Raw genomic sequence first — 14,549 nt, 5'->3', positions numbered from 1 at the left:
GGGGCACCTGACTAAATCCTAGCCGCCGCCCTGCCCGTGGGGAACCTCGTGGTTTCTGGCAGGTCCTGCCCACGGGTGTATTTAGAGCCGGGGGTCCCTCGAGGGACGTGGGCTCAGTAAGCCGCGTCTATGCAGGTACGTGGAGCTGCTGGTGCCTGAGATTCTGACACTCTCTTCTGTCTGCTCTGGGAAGGAAACGGGGTTCCTCAGCTCAAGGCTGGGCCTTTTTGGAAAGAGCACGGGATCCTTATTCCTATATTACCTAGGGTACAAAGATGGCCCAGAAAGTACCCGGGTTCCGGCAGACAGGTTGTCAGCGGGGTGTCAGGGGTGTGCCCGCCGCTGGAGACAGACGGGCTAACGTGGCCTCCATGGGACTGCGTGAGCGGCCCGCAAGGTCGCGAGATTCCTCCGGCAGCCCCAAGCTACCCCAAACGGGGGCGGGGCGGCCCCTCACGCAGCAGACTGGGCTGGGCCTGGGGCAGGAAGCGGAGGATCAGGGCGCAGGGGCCTGAGAAAGTGCCGCCGGTGCGCAGGATTTCAAGATCAGGGAAAGAAGGTGGCCCGCGAGAACCGGGCGGGCGGGAACTGGGAGTGTCTATTTACGCACTCAGGCTGGAAAGGAAAACCAGAGAACGTAGCAGCGATGGTCAAGGCAGCCCCTGAAACCTCTCCCCCAGAGGTCCCCACGGACCGGCTGTGCCCACCCGGCTCTGAGGGTGAGCACGTCTACTCAGGTGAATGGTGGCGTGTTCAGGGGGTGCTGTTCCCCGCGAGCTGCGGCCCGAGTCTCCGGGGAAGGAAACGGAAGGGAATGCAGGCCTGGGCGAGGCCCGCGCGGCGAGCGGTAGCCCCGAGGCGCTGGCCGCTGGGACCTGGGCGGTGGCTTCCTCCCCGGCGCTGAGCGCTCACAATCGCCGGGGCCGGGGCCACGGCCACGGGAATGGAGTGAGGAAAGGGTGCTGAATGCCGTCCTCCTATGGAGATTGCTGCTCCCTGAGCCCACAGCCACTCCTGCGCCTTCCTGCCCCCGGCCTCATTACTGGGGGAGAGTGAGTTGTTTGTAAACAAATAATGGAAAGTAGGAGGATGTTCCGTAAAAGCCTCAGCAGAAGCCAGAAAACTGGAAGGAGATGGGAGGAGGGAGAGTGGGGGAGGGAGGAGCAGAGGCGGAAGAGGGAGAGAGACTGAGACTCGTTTCTGCCCAGAAGCCCCGGTGGCTAGTTTCTTATTATTTACAGGAAGGTGATATTAGCAATTCAGGTGAGAAAGAAAGCAACACGGCCGCCACGAAATCAATACAGAACTCCAAAACAATTATTAATGTCATTTGACTCGTGTTCTTTATATATCTCTCCCGGCTACAGACGCTAAGCTGTCTGAATAATTTGCATGGAGCGTCTATTCATTATTTCCGATGCTTTTCCTTGCAAGCAGCTCGGACGTGGCCGGCTGCGGTCCAACAGGATCGGAGAACTCGCACTTTCATCTGTAAATTAAAGCAATTACGCAGCAGATATTATATGATGCGCACTGTGGTCTCCAGATACTCATCAATCACCTTCAACCGAGCTGTCAGAGCGGGCAGATTTCGTTTCTGGGAGGCAGGCTTGCAGCTGGGGAGAGGGCGAGAACGTCGTCATTAATTAGAGGGTGACCCCGGGGCGATTCACAGGTCTGAACCCAGAAATCTTTCCCAGCAAGTCTGCACAGCGCCGCCATGCACGGCTCCCTCCCGGCGACCGCGGGAGGCCAGGCCGGGCGGGAGCGGCAGGGGCGAGCCCGGCCCCCGGAGGGTGGCGGCGCAAGAGGCGGGCCGGGGTTCCGGGTGGCCCGGGCGTCCCCTTACCGCCTGTGCGCTGGCCGCCACTCTGGACTCGGGCAAGGGCCCAGGGCCGGGACTGGCTGGGGAAGTGCTGGGGTGGGCGCTCGACTGCTCCCCTCACCGCTCCCTGTGCCCTGGGCAGGGAAGGGCGCCCCCTCCCCTGTACCTAGGCCCGAAGGTCGCCGGGAGGAGCGAGCGCAGCAGGAGGGGCCCCGGAGCCGTGTCGGGAAAGCTGCTCGTCCGACCGCGCTGGGCTGTCTGGCAGTCCCGGGTTGAGCCGCGAGGGGCAGGGGGAGGCTGAGGGAGGGCGGCCCGCGGGAGCGGGTGGGGGAGCAAAGGGAGGGCCCGTGCGCCGAGCTGGAACTTGCTGGATGAGGAGGGGGTTGTTCCCCGGGGACACGGCGGCCGAGAGTGGCAAGCCCTCTTGGCCCACCGAGCCCTGGGGCGGCGGGCTCTGGGGAAGGCCCAGACCCACACACTGAGGGCATTCTGACCTCCAGATGCAGACGCGCTGGTTCTGGAATTGCGGCCCGGTGCAGGGTTCGAACTGATGGGAGGCTTTGCTGAGTCCCGGGTAAACAATAGTGGGGCCCGCGCCGCCTTCCTCCGCCGCGCGCCGGCCCGCGGAGCCGCCTTCCTTCCACCTGGAGGGGCGCGCGGAGAGCGGAGGCCCGGCCGGCCGGCCGGCTGCGCCAGCGCGGCTAATCTTAACTGTTGATTACATCTCCGGTGAAGACTCCCCCGTAGACCCCTCATATGTCTCATTTGTAATTGAGACTAATGATTACAGTGGGGTGGGAAGGAGCAGCTGCTCATTAATTAATTTCTAATTAAAAGTGCCTCCCCTCCTCGGTGACTAAGGAGAAACACGGTTCGTCGGGGCGCTATTGACTCCGCGGATGAAATTCATTTGTTACAGCCGTGCGCCCTCCGCCCGGGGCGGCGCGGCCGAGCGACCCACGCGTCTGCCGCCCGGCCGGGCTGCGCGGAGTGGGGCTGACGTCAGAGCCTCCGCCGCTTAAAGCCGCGCACCGCTGACTTGACGGATTCGCACGACTCATTTTTTTTTTTTTACCTTTTTTGCAAAATATGTATTTGTGTCGCCGCTGCGAAGCCGGTCGGTCCCAGAGCCCCCTCGAGGCTCCGGACTGTGAAGCTAAAAGGATCGCCGCGGCCGTCGCGGCTCACTTTCCTACCCAGTTAGAAAAGTTTGCGGAGCGCGTGTCTGAATTAACCCGCTCTTCTGCTTTGCCCGCCCAGCGCCTAGAAGCCGGCGGCCCCGGAGCAGTGGCCGCGCCACGCCGTCCCCCTCGCGCAGGACCCCGCCGGCCCCGCCCGCCGACCCCGGGCCGCGCCCGCCATGTCCTACCCGCAGTTTGGGTACCCCTACTCCTCGGCACCCCAGGTAAGGGGGCCCCGCTAGGCCAGCAACTCGCTGTCGCCTCGCAGTGAGCAGCCCGACCCGGGGGAGGGCAGAGGCGCTGAGGAAATCCGACCGGCAGGGCCCCATATCCCGCTTCGTTTGTCCTCCACCCCGTCCCGGGCTCTGAGGCTACGCCCCGGGGAGCCCAGCGGCCCGGGATAGACGTGTACAAGAGGGTGTGAGCCCTGCGGCCTTGGAAACCAACACACCCCCACCCCGGGGAGGGTGTGAACATTCCGGGCCCGGAGGGGCTGGGCCCCATGTGGCTGGAGGAGGCCAGGAGCACAAGCTCGCCACGGGAAGGAACGCGCGGCCCCGTGTGGGTGGTGGGAGCACCGCGGACACGGGGTGCGCGCTCCCGGGCTGCGCGTGGGGCGGACTGAGACCCAGAGCCCCGGCCTCGTGCCCGGGGGCCCCGCCCTTCCTCGCGGCCCCTCTCCCCACAGTTCCTAATGACCACCAACTCCCTGAGCACGTGCTGCGAATCCGGTGGCCGCACGCTGGCCGACTCCAGGCCGGCTGCCTCAGCCCAGGCGCCCGTCTACTGCCCGGTCTACGAGAGCCGGCTGCTGGCCACCGCGCGCCACGAGCTGAACTCAGCGGCGGCGCTTGGCGTCTATGGGGGCCCCTACGGCGGCTCGCAGGGCTACGGCAACTACGTGACCTACGGTTCTGAGGCGTCTGCCTTTTACTCGCTGGTAAGGGGAGGGTGTGTATGTCAAACCTAATCCCTGCCACGCATGCCCCTACCCCTCCATCTGCCAAACTCACTTTCCCCGCACTCTGGAGGCAACGGGGGGCGGTGGGAGAGCACACCTTCGACTTTGAGCCACCTAGCCTGGTCCTTCGGAGCCCCATCATCCCCAGGGTTGGGGTGTCCTGGCAGGTGGGCCATTGTATTTAATGTATTTATTTTCTGCTTGCTGTTAAGTTGGGGTCAGATGTCTGGTTCTGTCGGAGCTCGCTCCAGCCTGCTGGGTCCCCTGGGTCCCCTGTCCCTCACTCCTCCCGGTCGCCCTCTTCCTCCCTCCCCCCACTTCTCTCCTCCCCTCCTGTCACCATCTCCGTCCCCCCTTCCCCCTCCTCCTCTGCTGTCCCCAGGTTGCTCCCCCCATCTCTCCCCCTACCTCCTTGCCTCCCCTTCCCTCCCCGTCCTCCCCCTTCCCTCCCCCATCCTCCACCTTCCCTCCCCCCATCCTCCACCTTCCCTCCCCCATCCTCACCTTCCCTCCCCATCCTCCCCTTCCCTCCCCCATCCTCCCCCTTCCCTCTCCATCCTCCCCTTCCCTCCCCCATCCTCCCCCCATCCTCCCCTTCCCTCCCCATCCTCCCCCTTCCCTCTTCATCCTCCCCCTTCCCTCTCCATCCTCCCCTTCCCTCCCCCATCCTCCCCCTTCCCTCTCCATCCTCCCCTTCCCTCTCCATCCTCCCCTTCCCTCCCCCATCCTCCCCCCATCCTCCCCTTCCCTCCCCCATCCTCCCCCTTCCCTCTTCATCCTCCCCCTTCCCTCTCCATCCTCCCCTTCCCTCCCCATCCTCCCCTTCCCTCCCCCATCCTCCCCCTTCCCTCTCCATCCTCCCCCTTCCCTCCCCATCCTCTCCTTCCCTCCCCCATCCTCCCCTTCCCTCCCCCATCCTCCTCCTTCCCTCTTCATCCTCCCCCTTCCCTCTCCATCCTCCCCTTCCCTCCCCATCCTCCCCTTCCCTCCCCCATCCTCCCCCTTCCCTCTCCATCCTCCCCCTTCCCTCCCCATCCTCTCCTTCCCTCCCCCATCCTCCCCTTCCCTCCCCCATCCTCCCCCATCCTCCCCTTCCCTCCCCATCCTCCCCTTCCCTCCCCATCCTCCCCTTCCCTCCCCCATCCTCCCCCTTCCCTCCCCATCCTCCCCTTCCCTCCCCATCCTCCCCTTCCCTCCCCCATCCTCCCCCTTCCCTCTCCATCCTCCCCCTTCCCTCCCCATCCTCCCCTTCCCTCCCCCATCCTCCCCCTTCCCTCCCCATCCTCCCCTTCCCTCCCCCATCCTCCCCTTCCCTCCCCATCCTCCCCTTCCCTCCCCCATCCTCCCCCTTCCCTCCCCATCCTCCCCCTTCCCTCCCCATCCTCCCCTTCCCTCCCCCATCCTCCCCCTTCCCTCTCCATCCTCCCCCTTCCCTCCCCCATCCTCCCCCTTCCCTCCCCCATCCTTCCCTCCCCCTATCCTCCCCTCATCCTCCTTCTCCTGTCCCTTATTCCCCCAACACCCCCCAACTCTGCTCCTCCTCACTCCACGTCTTGGGGCTCCTTCACTGCCTGGGCCTGAGGCAGAGTTTGGGAATGGGTGATGCGGATGGGGGTGGGGAGGATGGGGGGCTGCCCAGTGGTCTGTGGGAGGCAGGCAGGAGCCAGTGGTCCTAGGGGAGGGGCTCGAGCTGGGTCGCATCCAGGAAGCTGCGACCCCAGGCTCACTGGCTCCTACAGAACAGCTTCGACTCCAAGGACGCACCAGGATCTGCGCATGCGGGCCTCGCTCCGGCTGCAGCCACAGCCTACTACCCCTACGAGCCCGCGTTGGGCCAGTACCCCTACGACAGGTGAGGGATCTCACCCCTCCTCACTGCCCCCACCCCCACGGAGCACCAAGCCCCGCCCCTACTAGCACCACGCCCCCACTGAAAGTTTGGGCGGCAAAAGGAGGGGCATTCCTCGGGTCACTTCCCGCTGACCTTGGGTTAGGACCATCCCCGCCTCCTAGCAAGCCGAGCCGCCTGGGTATAAAGGCATCCCATCTCCCCTTCCCCGCCCCCACACCGTCTGTCCGGACTCCCAAAGCCCTCGCTGCCGTGTGGTTTCCGGGGGATTCTCATCTTGCTGCCCAGCCTTGAGACGCCTCCCCGAACCCCAAGAAGTGCAGCCTGTATGGTGTGTCCTGGAACCAGAGAGGGGAGTCCCTGCCCCCCAGCAGACAGCATGCCTTTCGTGGGGCGACCGAAAAACTTAACCGCAGAAAGTGCACGTAGGCCCTCTGGGCACTTTTTCCCCACGGGCGCTCACGACAACTTCTGCCCACGGGTGGTGCGTCCCTGCGACATGCTTTCCTGGTTTCAGGATCAAAGGGGCCTGATAAAGGAACTCAAAGAGACACAGGTGTACGTAGAGAGACACAGACCTGGCCGGGCCTTGCGCCCGCGCTCCTCCCCACCCACAGAGACCTCTCTGGCTCCATCTTAAGTTTAATCAAATATAAACATTAAAAGGTAGTGCCTGCCTGGGTAAAACCCAGGTCTTGCCACCATAAACACACCCGCACGACCGGGACTGAAGCCGCGTGGGCCTGGCGCTGGCCGCCTGCCCGCGGTGCAGGGGCCGCTGCCGGCGCCCCATTGCCCAGCCTGTCTCCAGGTACGGGACCATGGACAGCGGCACGCGGCGGAAGAACGCCACGCGCGAGACCACCAGCACGCTCAAGGCCTGGCTGCAGGAGCACCGCAAGAACCCCTACCCCACCAAGGGCGAGAAGATCATGCTGGCCATCATCACCAAGATGACCCTCACGCAGGTCTCCACCTGGTTCGCCAACGCGCGCCGGCGCCTCAAGAAGGAGAACAAGATGACGTGGCCGCCGAGGAACAAGTGTGCGGATGAGAAGCGGCCCTACGCGGAGGGCGAGGAGGAAGAGGGGGGTGAGGAGGAAGCCAGGGAGCAGCCCCTCAAGAGCGCCAAAGGTGCAGGTGCGTGGGCGGTTGGCGATGCGGGGGCGTGGCCTCCCTGTGACTTCTCGCTGGTTCTAGGACTTCTAAAGACGTGGAACGGGGCAACCTCCTGGGCCTAGGCGGCAAATTAATGCCCTGGCCCCGAGTCTGCGAGGCCCTGTGCACGGGGGGCCCTGTGGCATTGAGCTGGCAGCACGCTCAAAGATCCAAAATCACGTTCGAAACACTAGACCCTACTGCCTGTGATATGAGGCTGAAATCAGCGAGGTCCGTGTAGGCGTTTGCGGAACAGGGAGCCTCTGAGGAGATGGGAGGTAGAATAAAGGCGCAGGTGCTTTTCTAGCTCCCAGGTGGGCCCGTAACCATGTCCTTGGAGTGACGAAAGGGATTCCGTTAACCTGCCATCCCATCTCCCTCCACTGGTCCTTCTTTATCTCCTGGCAGAGCCGATAGGCAAAGAGAAGGATCTGGAGCTCAGCGACTTGGAGGACTTCGACCCCCTGGAGGGGGAGCCCCCAGAGTGCGAGCTGAAGCCGCCCTTCCAACCCCTGGATGGAGGCCTGGATCGAGTCCCCACCGTGCCAGACAGCCCCAGCGCCCCAGGGAAGGAGGCTCCTGGCGCCCTCCGGATGCCCCTGGCCGCCGGGGGTGGGGCCACTCTGGACCAGGACCTGGAGAGGGCCCGGAGCTGCCTCCGGAGCACGGCGGCTGGGCCGGAGCACCAGGCGGGCGCGGGCGCGGGGGTTGGCCCGCAGGCCTGCGAGCCCAAGCTGGGCTTTGCTCCAGCTGGGGCGTCGGCGGGCCTCGAGGCCAAGCCGCGCATCTGGTCCCTGGCACACACGGCCACCGCGGCCGCCGCCACCGCCCTCGGCCAGACTGAGTTTCCCTCGTGCATGCTCAAGCGCCAAGGCCCCGCTGGCCCTGCGGCCCCCTCCTCGGCGCCCGCCTCCTCCTCGCCTGCGGCCCCGGCTCCCGCCGGTGCCCTGGACAGGCACCAGGACTCCCCGGTAACCAGTCTCAGAAACTGGGTGGACGGGGTCTTCCACGACCCCATCCTCAGACACAGCACTTTGAACCAGGCCTGGGCCACCGCCAAGGGCGCCCTCCTGGACCCGGGGCCGCTGGGCCGCTCGCTGGGGGGGAGCGCCAACGTGCTGACGACGCCCTTGGCGCGCTCCTTCCCGCCCGCCGTGCCCCAAGACGCCCCCGCCTCCGGCGCAGCCAAGGAGCTGCTGGCCACGCCCAAGGCCGGCGGCAAGCCCTTCTGCGCCTAGCTGGCCCTGTGCCTGGGCGAGGAGGCAGCCGGCACTCGGGCTGCAGGCTCCAACTCTTTTTCTACCGAGTTTCCAAAGTGAGGCAAGAGCTCGGCAAAGCTCAGGCCGCCAGCCCACCCTGGAGGGAGGATCTGAACTCGGGCTCCCGGGGCCATGGACAAGCCCCCGGAGCGCCCGGACAGGAGTCCGCCCGGCCGTGCCAGACTCGGGGACCAGGCAGGATAGAGCTGCTGTCAGAGCAGCAGGGAAACACCCTGAAGCAAAAAGTTTACGTGCAAAAGTTTACACACAGAAGACGTTTCCGTTCTGAGGCCTGTCTGTGTACCTGTCTGCTTTGGGTTGAGGCTTTGCCGCCGTTGCTTGTGAAGACGCCTCAGCTGCTGGCCTTCCGATTCCATCTTCAGCACATACTTTTCACCAACAACACTTCCACCGAGTTTACACTATTGCACACTCTTAACTCGATACAATTATGTTTTTTTAATGTATGTTCACACCAATAATTGCCTGCTTCAGAGGCTAATATAACAAAACCAATAAAACCGAGTGATGGTGTTTGCATTGCAAAATGAACGCATTTGAAACCTAGGGAATTGGAAACTTGGAAGAGGAAAGCTGCCCACCCCCGAGGGCAGGAGTGGGGAGGGCCGCTGACCCAGAATCCTCACTGGAGTTGCTTGCAGAGCCCAAGACTTAAAGCCATTGTTTTAAAAAGATAGTCACAGTAAACTTACAGGATTCTGTTGAATTCCCAAATAGAAGGCGATGAGAGACCCCAAACTTTTCAACTCTCTCCCATTGCCAGACTCCAGAATTCTGAGAAAGTAAAAGTTTCTTTGGCTAGATACGAATAACCTTTAAACTTCTAAGTTCCCTGGAACTGTGCCCTGGTGGGGAAGGCATGCGGGGCCGTCACTGCCCTCAGCCTCTCCTGGGCGGGAGTGAGGTGCCCTCCTTGATGCTGCGGACTCCTAACTCCGCCTCCGGGGGGGGGGGGGGAGGGGCGGGAACTTGCCAGGATGCTCTCAGCCTCCACCGTTGGGAAAGCCTGCGAGTGCTGCTCAGGGAGTGGGAAGTACTTAGCAGGCCGAAGACCCCAGGCGGGGCTGTAAGGAAGGGCCTAGGGGTGGTGCGGGAGGACGTGAGCCTCCCCGGCCTCCCGTAGGGTCCTGCGGACCCCTGGCTTCGCCCAGAAACCCGGTTCCCCCACCCAAACCCCGGCAGAGCCCAGCTCGCTGGCAGCCAGAAGCTCGGATCTGGAGGAAAATCGCTGGCTTCCTCCCCACGGTGGATTCTGCGCAGTTCCCCGACCCCCACAGGCTTCTGCTCCCTCCAGCCCCTCCCCCCCAGCCCCCGCAAACGCCCCTCGAGCGCGGCAAGCGAGCGTGAACCGGACTCAGCGCTGTCCGCTAGCCTGCAAGCCCTCTGCTTAAGGCTGTACTGGGCCTCACAGAAGCCGAGGTGCCCGGAGGAAGGACGGGCCGCCAGGCAGGAGCCTGCAAGGGTGGAGTGGCCCGAGGGTGCAGCGCAGCGACAAGGAGATGGTGGCCTTTGGTCCGTACGCGGACGGGCTGACAGCCGCAGAGACGCCAGCTGAAGACAGGAGTCGCCTGGCGGGCCGGCGGGCAGCCTTCGAGGGACATGGGAGGCCCGGGCTTTCTTTTGCAATGGGCTGGGTGGTACTGGACTGGGGCCCCGTGGATCCCGGTCCACTGGGAAAGGTCAGGGCGGCCGGAGCGCTGGAAAGCGGGCCCAATGGGCCGGGCGTTGGCGTGACTTTACCACCTGGGAGAGGGAACGGCGAGGGGCACCCTTGAGCGATGGGCCCCTGATGGCCGGACCTCGGCGGCCCCGACTCTGAGTGGTGGGGCCTCGAACCCCAGTCCTCGAGCGGAGAGAGCGGGCGCGGACCCTGCGCCCCGCCGGCCGCGCGGTAATTGGATTGTATCCGTCCGCGCGCTGTCACAGTATTGACTTTCGCTCTCTTGGATGATATTATCGGGATTCGGAAGCTCGCCGCTGATGTGTCTGTCAAAAGGCTGCGGCGGGAGGCCCCGGCCTGGCGAGCGAGCATCAGCCAAGATAATTTGAAGTGAAATTTTCATTTTGACAGTAAACCCCTCAATTTCTAAAGGCTCCGCGCTCCGAGAGCTCGCTGGCAGGGGGAGGCTTTGAAGAAAGCCCACGTCTTAGACTGAAAAGGGCAAAAGAACTCGAATTAGTTGTAATAGATAAAAGGGCAAAAATAAAGAGTCAAGGGTACTTGACAGTAATAGCGAAAGTGGAGTCTCGGGGGAGACGCTGCGGCCGAGGCTGGGACGCCAGGAATTTTAATGCGCGGAGGACCGCCGCCTTGCGCCCCCCAGCCCTAGACAAAGCCAGGCATTCTGAGCAAAGCAAGGCTTCGCGGACGCAGGCGGCTTGGCTAGGCGGGTGAGGGGCTGCGGGGCCAGAAACCCCAGGAACCCCAGGCTGCGGGCCCTGGGTGGCAGGGCGCGCGGCTGGGCGCGAGCTGCAGGCCAGGCTGCGTCTGACTCCGGATCCTTCCAGAGCGGGCCCTTCCCGGATTCAGCCCCCGCACCCCCTTCCCCGGCCCAGACGGCTCCTGCTGCCCTAGCCTGTTGCCCTCGGGACCGCAGGCGCCTGGCAACACCAGGGCGCAGAGGCCCTCCTGTCCCCGCAGAATCCCACCCTGCAGGAGCCCCCAAGTCTTGGTGGAAATGGCTGACCGAAAGGTTTTATTGGATTAACCTGAAAAACTGTGTGAAATAAAGACATCAAGTGCGGAGGAGGGATTCAGCCACATCCCAGGGGCGACTCGACCAAAAGGACGCCCCCAGAGCTGGGACCGTCACTTCGACCCACACCCCGACCTTTGGGGCTCACGCTGGAAGGGTCACTGTGGGAACTCCTACCCACCCTCTGGCTGATCTTCAGAGCAGGGGTCGGGAGAACCCCAAGGCGGGGGACGTGGGGGGCGGGAATGAATTTTAGGGGCGGCCGCTGCGGGGGGAAGCTCGCTGTCGGTGGGGAGAGGGCCCACTTTCCTCCCAGGGAGGCTGTCAGAGAGGGGCGCGGGGGACCGATGCTCTCAGCCGCTCAGGCGTGGCAAATTCAAACACACCGAGGAGGGGAGGCTAAATTAACGGCGCTCTTTACATAGCGCCCAAATAAAACTGTAATCAGCGGCGCGTTACTTTTCATTAAGCGAGTCTGACAGCGGCATATCCAGACCCGACTGGGGAACAGGCGCGGGAAATATACGGCTCTCCCGCCGGCGGGGCTAAGATAATTCCTTAAGCACCATTAACAGCTCTTAGCCGCAGGAAATGGTCTCCCAGAAAACGTCTCCAAATCTAAAAGCTTTATCGACCCTCCAACTGCCACTGATGATTCCATTTTTTTTCTTTCTTCTTTTCCTTTCCTTTATTTTTTTTTAAACGAAAGGGAGAGACATCCAGAAAGGTAATGGAGTTTGACACGACACCTTCTTAACTAGAGAGAGATGCAGGGAAGCCAGCCCTTAAATGATATTTAAAAGGCAACCAATTAAGATTTAAAGTGGTCGTCTCCTGAGATTATGCATGGACTTATGCCACCTACTTTCTCCGGGCTCGCCTGCCTGCGCTGCAGACGCCTGGGCCGCTCTCTCCCTCTTCCCTCCCAGCCACCTCTCCCTCTGTCTCTCTCCATCCTCTGTCTCCATTTCTGTCTCTCTCTCTCTGCGCGTCTCACTCACTCCCAAAGAAAACAGAAGGAGAAGCAGCAAGATCTTTTAAGGCTCATTCCTTCCCAGCAGAAGGATTCCTCTTGGGTCGCGCACTGCAGAGAGCAAGCCCCCCCAAAGCAGGTGACAGCGGATTGAGAGAAACCGAGCCTGACTCCCCCCCGCCCCCCCCCCCCGCAGGCTGCTGGTCACCTGGGGCAGCCTCTATAGTGGGGGTGCGGGGCCCAGGCTGCAGGCGCTGGCAGGTCCACCTTACCCACAGTGGATGGGCCTCTAAGCAAAGGGGCAGCCCAGGTGGGGGTGGGGTATTACTATCAGAGGAGAAGCTGGGGGCGAGCCTCAAACCCCAGCAGTGTCTGGAGCCGGTGCCGTTATGGCGGAGGGATCCCCACCCTCGCACTGCGCACTCACGATCCAGGTCCTTAATGCAGCTCTTCGAGAGAGCCCAGACAGCTCAGACCTCTCCCTCACCGTGATGCAGGCCAGGGCACTTGTGCCATTGGTGCCACTGAGCTGAAGAAGCGGGAAAGTCCCCTCCCCAGGGTCATATCCTGGGAAAGCAGCAAATCCCAGCGAAGGAAGCAACCATGACCTTTGCACCTGACCCTAGGCTCAGGCCCTATAGGAAGGAAAGCAACAATGAGACCTGGAGGGGGAGAGGCAGGGGGCAAGGAGCTCCGGGGAGAGGAGCAGGGGAGAGGGAGGGGGGAGGGAGGGAGAGGGGAAGGGGAGGGGAGAGGCGGAGAGGGGGAGGGGAGAGGGGGAGGGGAGAGGGGGAGGGGAGAGGGGGAGGGGGAGAGAGGGAGGGGAGAGGGGGAGGGGAGAGGGGGAGAGGGGGAGAGGGGGAGGGGAGAGGGGGAGGGGGGAGGGGGAGAGGGGGAGAGGGGGAGGGGAGAGGGAGGGGAGAGGGGGAGAGGGAGGGGAGAGGGGGAGGGGGAGGGGAGAGGGGGAGGGGGAGGGGGAGGGGGAGAGGGAGGGGGGAGGGGGAGAGGGGGAGGGGGAGGGGAGGGGGAGGGGAGGGGGAGGGGAGAGGGGGAGGGGGAGAAGGAGAGGGGGAGGGGAGAGGGGGAGGGGAGAGGGGGAGGGGGAGGGGGAGAAGGGGGAGAGGCGGGGGGAGGGGAGAGGGGGAGGGGGAGGGGGAGAAGGGGGAGAGGCGGGGGAAGGGGAGGGAGAGGATGGAAGGTCGGGGGGGGGAGGGGAGGAGGCGGGATGGAGGGGAGGGAGGAGGCGGGAGGGCCAGCAGGGAGTGGGGGTCAGAGGGAAGAAGAAACCTAGTGGAGGGTGAGGGGGCTGCCTTCCAACATCAACTTTCGGAAGAAATATTTGTGAAAACAAATGCCTTGTGCCAAGGTGACTGTGCCTCTTGGGTGAAGGTGGCAGGTTTATCTGGATCCAGGGACCAGATAGCCCACCCCCCCACACACACACACTGCTGAGGTGGGATCAGCTCCTCGCAGGTTCTCAGGCCTCAGCCGAGCCCACTCAGGACCTTAGGGAGCAAAGCGGGAGGCCCATCTCACCAGCCAGGGCTCAGGGGAGGCTCAGCAACCCCCACCCCAGGTCTGGCGACGTCTGAACAGCAAGGGTGGAATTCGGGGCCCAGGAGCTCCAGAGGCCGGTCCAGAGGCCAGCTCCACCTGAGCTGAACCCACTGAGGCAGCTCCCCATCCTGTCACGGTTCTGTGTCTGCTGCAGCAGCGTGGTCGCCCCAGGGGCCCTCCCAGAATAGGAGCTGGATTTCTGCATGAGCCCTGATTCCCACTGCCCTTCTGGTGGAGGTGTAGACCAGATCCTGTCACCTCAGGGAGATATCGTACCAGTCATGACAAGAGAGTGAGGTGGGGCCTCAGGAAGGGCAGGAGGGTGCGAGCCAAGCATTTTATACCTTGGCTTCTTGAGTCTTTGCATTATTTTCAATGTGTCATCTCTCTGTTCGCGATCTCCTCAAACCAGTGAAGGACAAACTGGCGGAGTTGTGTGCACCACTTTTGTGTGAAGCTGCATTTCCCACTGGTCCGGGGCTTGCAGTGGGCATGCGAGGCCCCAGAGGAGCTGAGGCTGCCTGCCTGGGGCCAGCAGACAGCTCAGGGGACACCACAGCCCCAGCTGGGGGAGAGCAGAGGGTCCAGCACACGCCCCTCTCTTGCTCCTCCTTTACAGCTTCACTGGCTGTGCTGAGCTACGGGACCCTCAGCTGGCCCGGGCTTGGGGCTTAGAAAGAGGTGAGATTTTGACAGCAAGTGGGGGGGTAGGGAGGCATCAAAGGTTGAGGGAGGGGCCGGTCCAGAGGCCAGGGCACTGGAAGGGACAGTGCTCATTTTAACCAGGGACACGGGTCGGGTGGAGTCAGGGGCAGCAACATCAAGGGGCCAAGTTGGGGAAAGCCTGGGGTGGGTCAGTGAGCAGGGGCGTCCCATCAAGTCCTTTGCTGCCCCCATCCCAGGGGTGGAAGCCCCCAGGTTGCCTGGGCAGGGCTGGTGTAGGCAGGTAGGGGCTGCTCACTTGGATCTGTGAGGCTCCTGGCTTGGGGTGGCCGAGGATTGAAGGGAAATGTCCGGTAGCCCACCAGGAGGAAGGCAGCGGGAGCAAAGCACAGGACAGGAGGAAAGG

At 63.4% G+C, this 14,549-nt stretch overlaps 1 protein-coding gene and 1 long non-coding RNA gene across 3 annotated transcripts; one reads left to right on the top strand and one right to left on the bottom strand.

Annotated features, from left to right (window-relative positions):
• Nucleotides 1–1,313: 1,313 nt before the first annotated feature.
• Nucleotides 1,314–2,447, bottom strand: LOC307069993. Of its 2 annotated transcripts, none has more exons than XR_013811512.1 (2): nt 2,320–2,447; nt 1,314–1,616 (listed from the first exon to the last, which is right to left on the bottom strand). It is a non-coding gene; the product is annotated as an uncharacterized lncRNA (long non-coding RNA). The 2 variants fall into 2 exon arrangements; XR_013811513.1 differs by lacking the exon at nt 2,320–2,447 and adding an exon at nt 1,992–2,177.
• Nucleotides 2,448–2,892: 445 nt separating this feature from the next.
• Nucleotides 2,893–8,767, top strand: LOC307069992 (iroquois-class homeodomain protein IRX-4). Its single transcript, XM_079728617.1, has 5 exons — nt 2,893–3,230; nt 3,695–3,946; nt 5,707–5,819; nt 6,628–6,956; nt 7,383–8,767. Exons 1-5 carry the CDS (start codon nt 3,186–3,188, stop codon nt 8,210–8,212), a joined length of 1,569 nt encoding a protein of 522 aa, XP_079584743.1. The 5' UTR covers nt 2,893–3,185; the 3' UTR covers nt 8,213–8,767.
• The last annotated feature ends 5,782 nt before the right edge of the window (nt 8,768–14,549 follow it).

This window comes from Hyperoodon ampullatus, assembly GCF_949752795.1.
Source record: "Hyperoodon ampullatus genome assembly, contig: scaffold_632, whole genome shotgun sequence".
In the NCBI taxonomy this organism is placed as follows: Eukaryota; Metazoa; Chordata; class Mammalia; order Artiodactyla; family Ziphiidae; genus Hyperoodon; species Hyperoodon ampullatus.
This window is presented reverse-complemented; position numbering and strand designations above follow the sequence as displayed.

Coding starts and splice junctions, on each gene's coding strand:
- LOC307069992 (XM_079728617.1), top strand. CDS start 3,186: ATGTCCTACCCGCAGTTTGGGTACCCCTACTCCTCGGCACCCCAG. Junction 3,231..3,694: donor CCTACTCCTCGGCACCCCAG/GTAAGGGGGCCC, acceptor CTCTCCCCACAG/TTCCTAATGACCACCAACTC. Junction 3,947..5,706: donor CGTCTGCCTTTTACTCGCTG/GTAAGGGGAGGG, acceptor TGGCTCCTACAG/AACAGCTTCGACTCCAAGGA.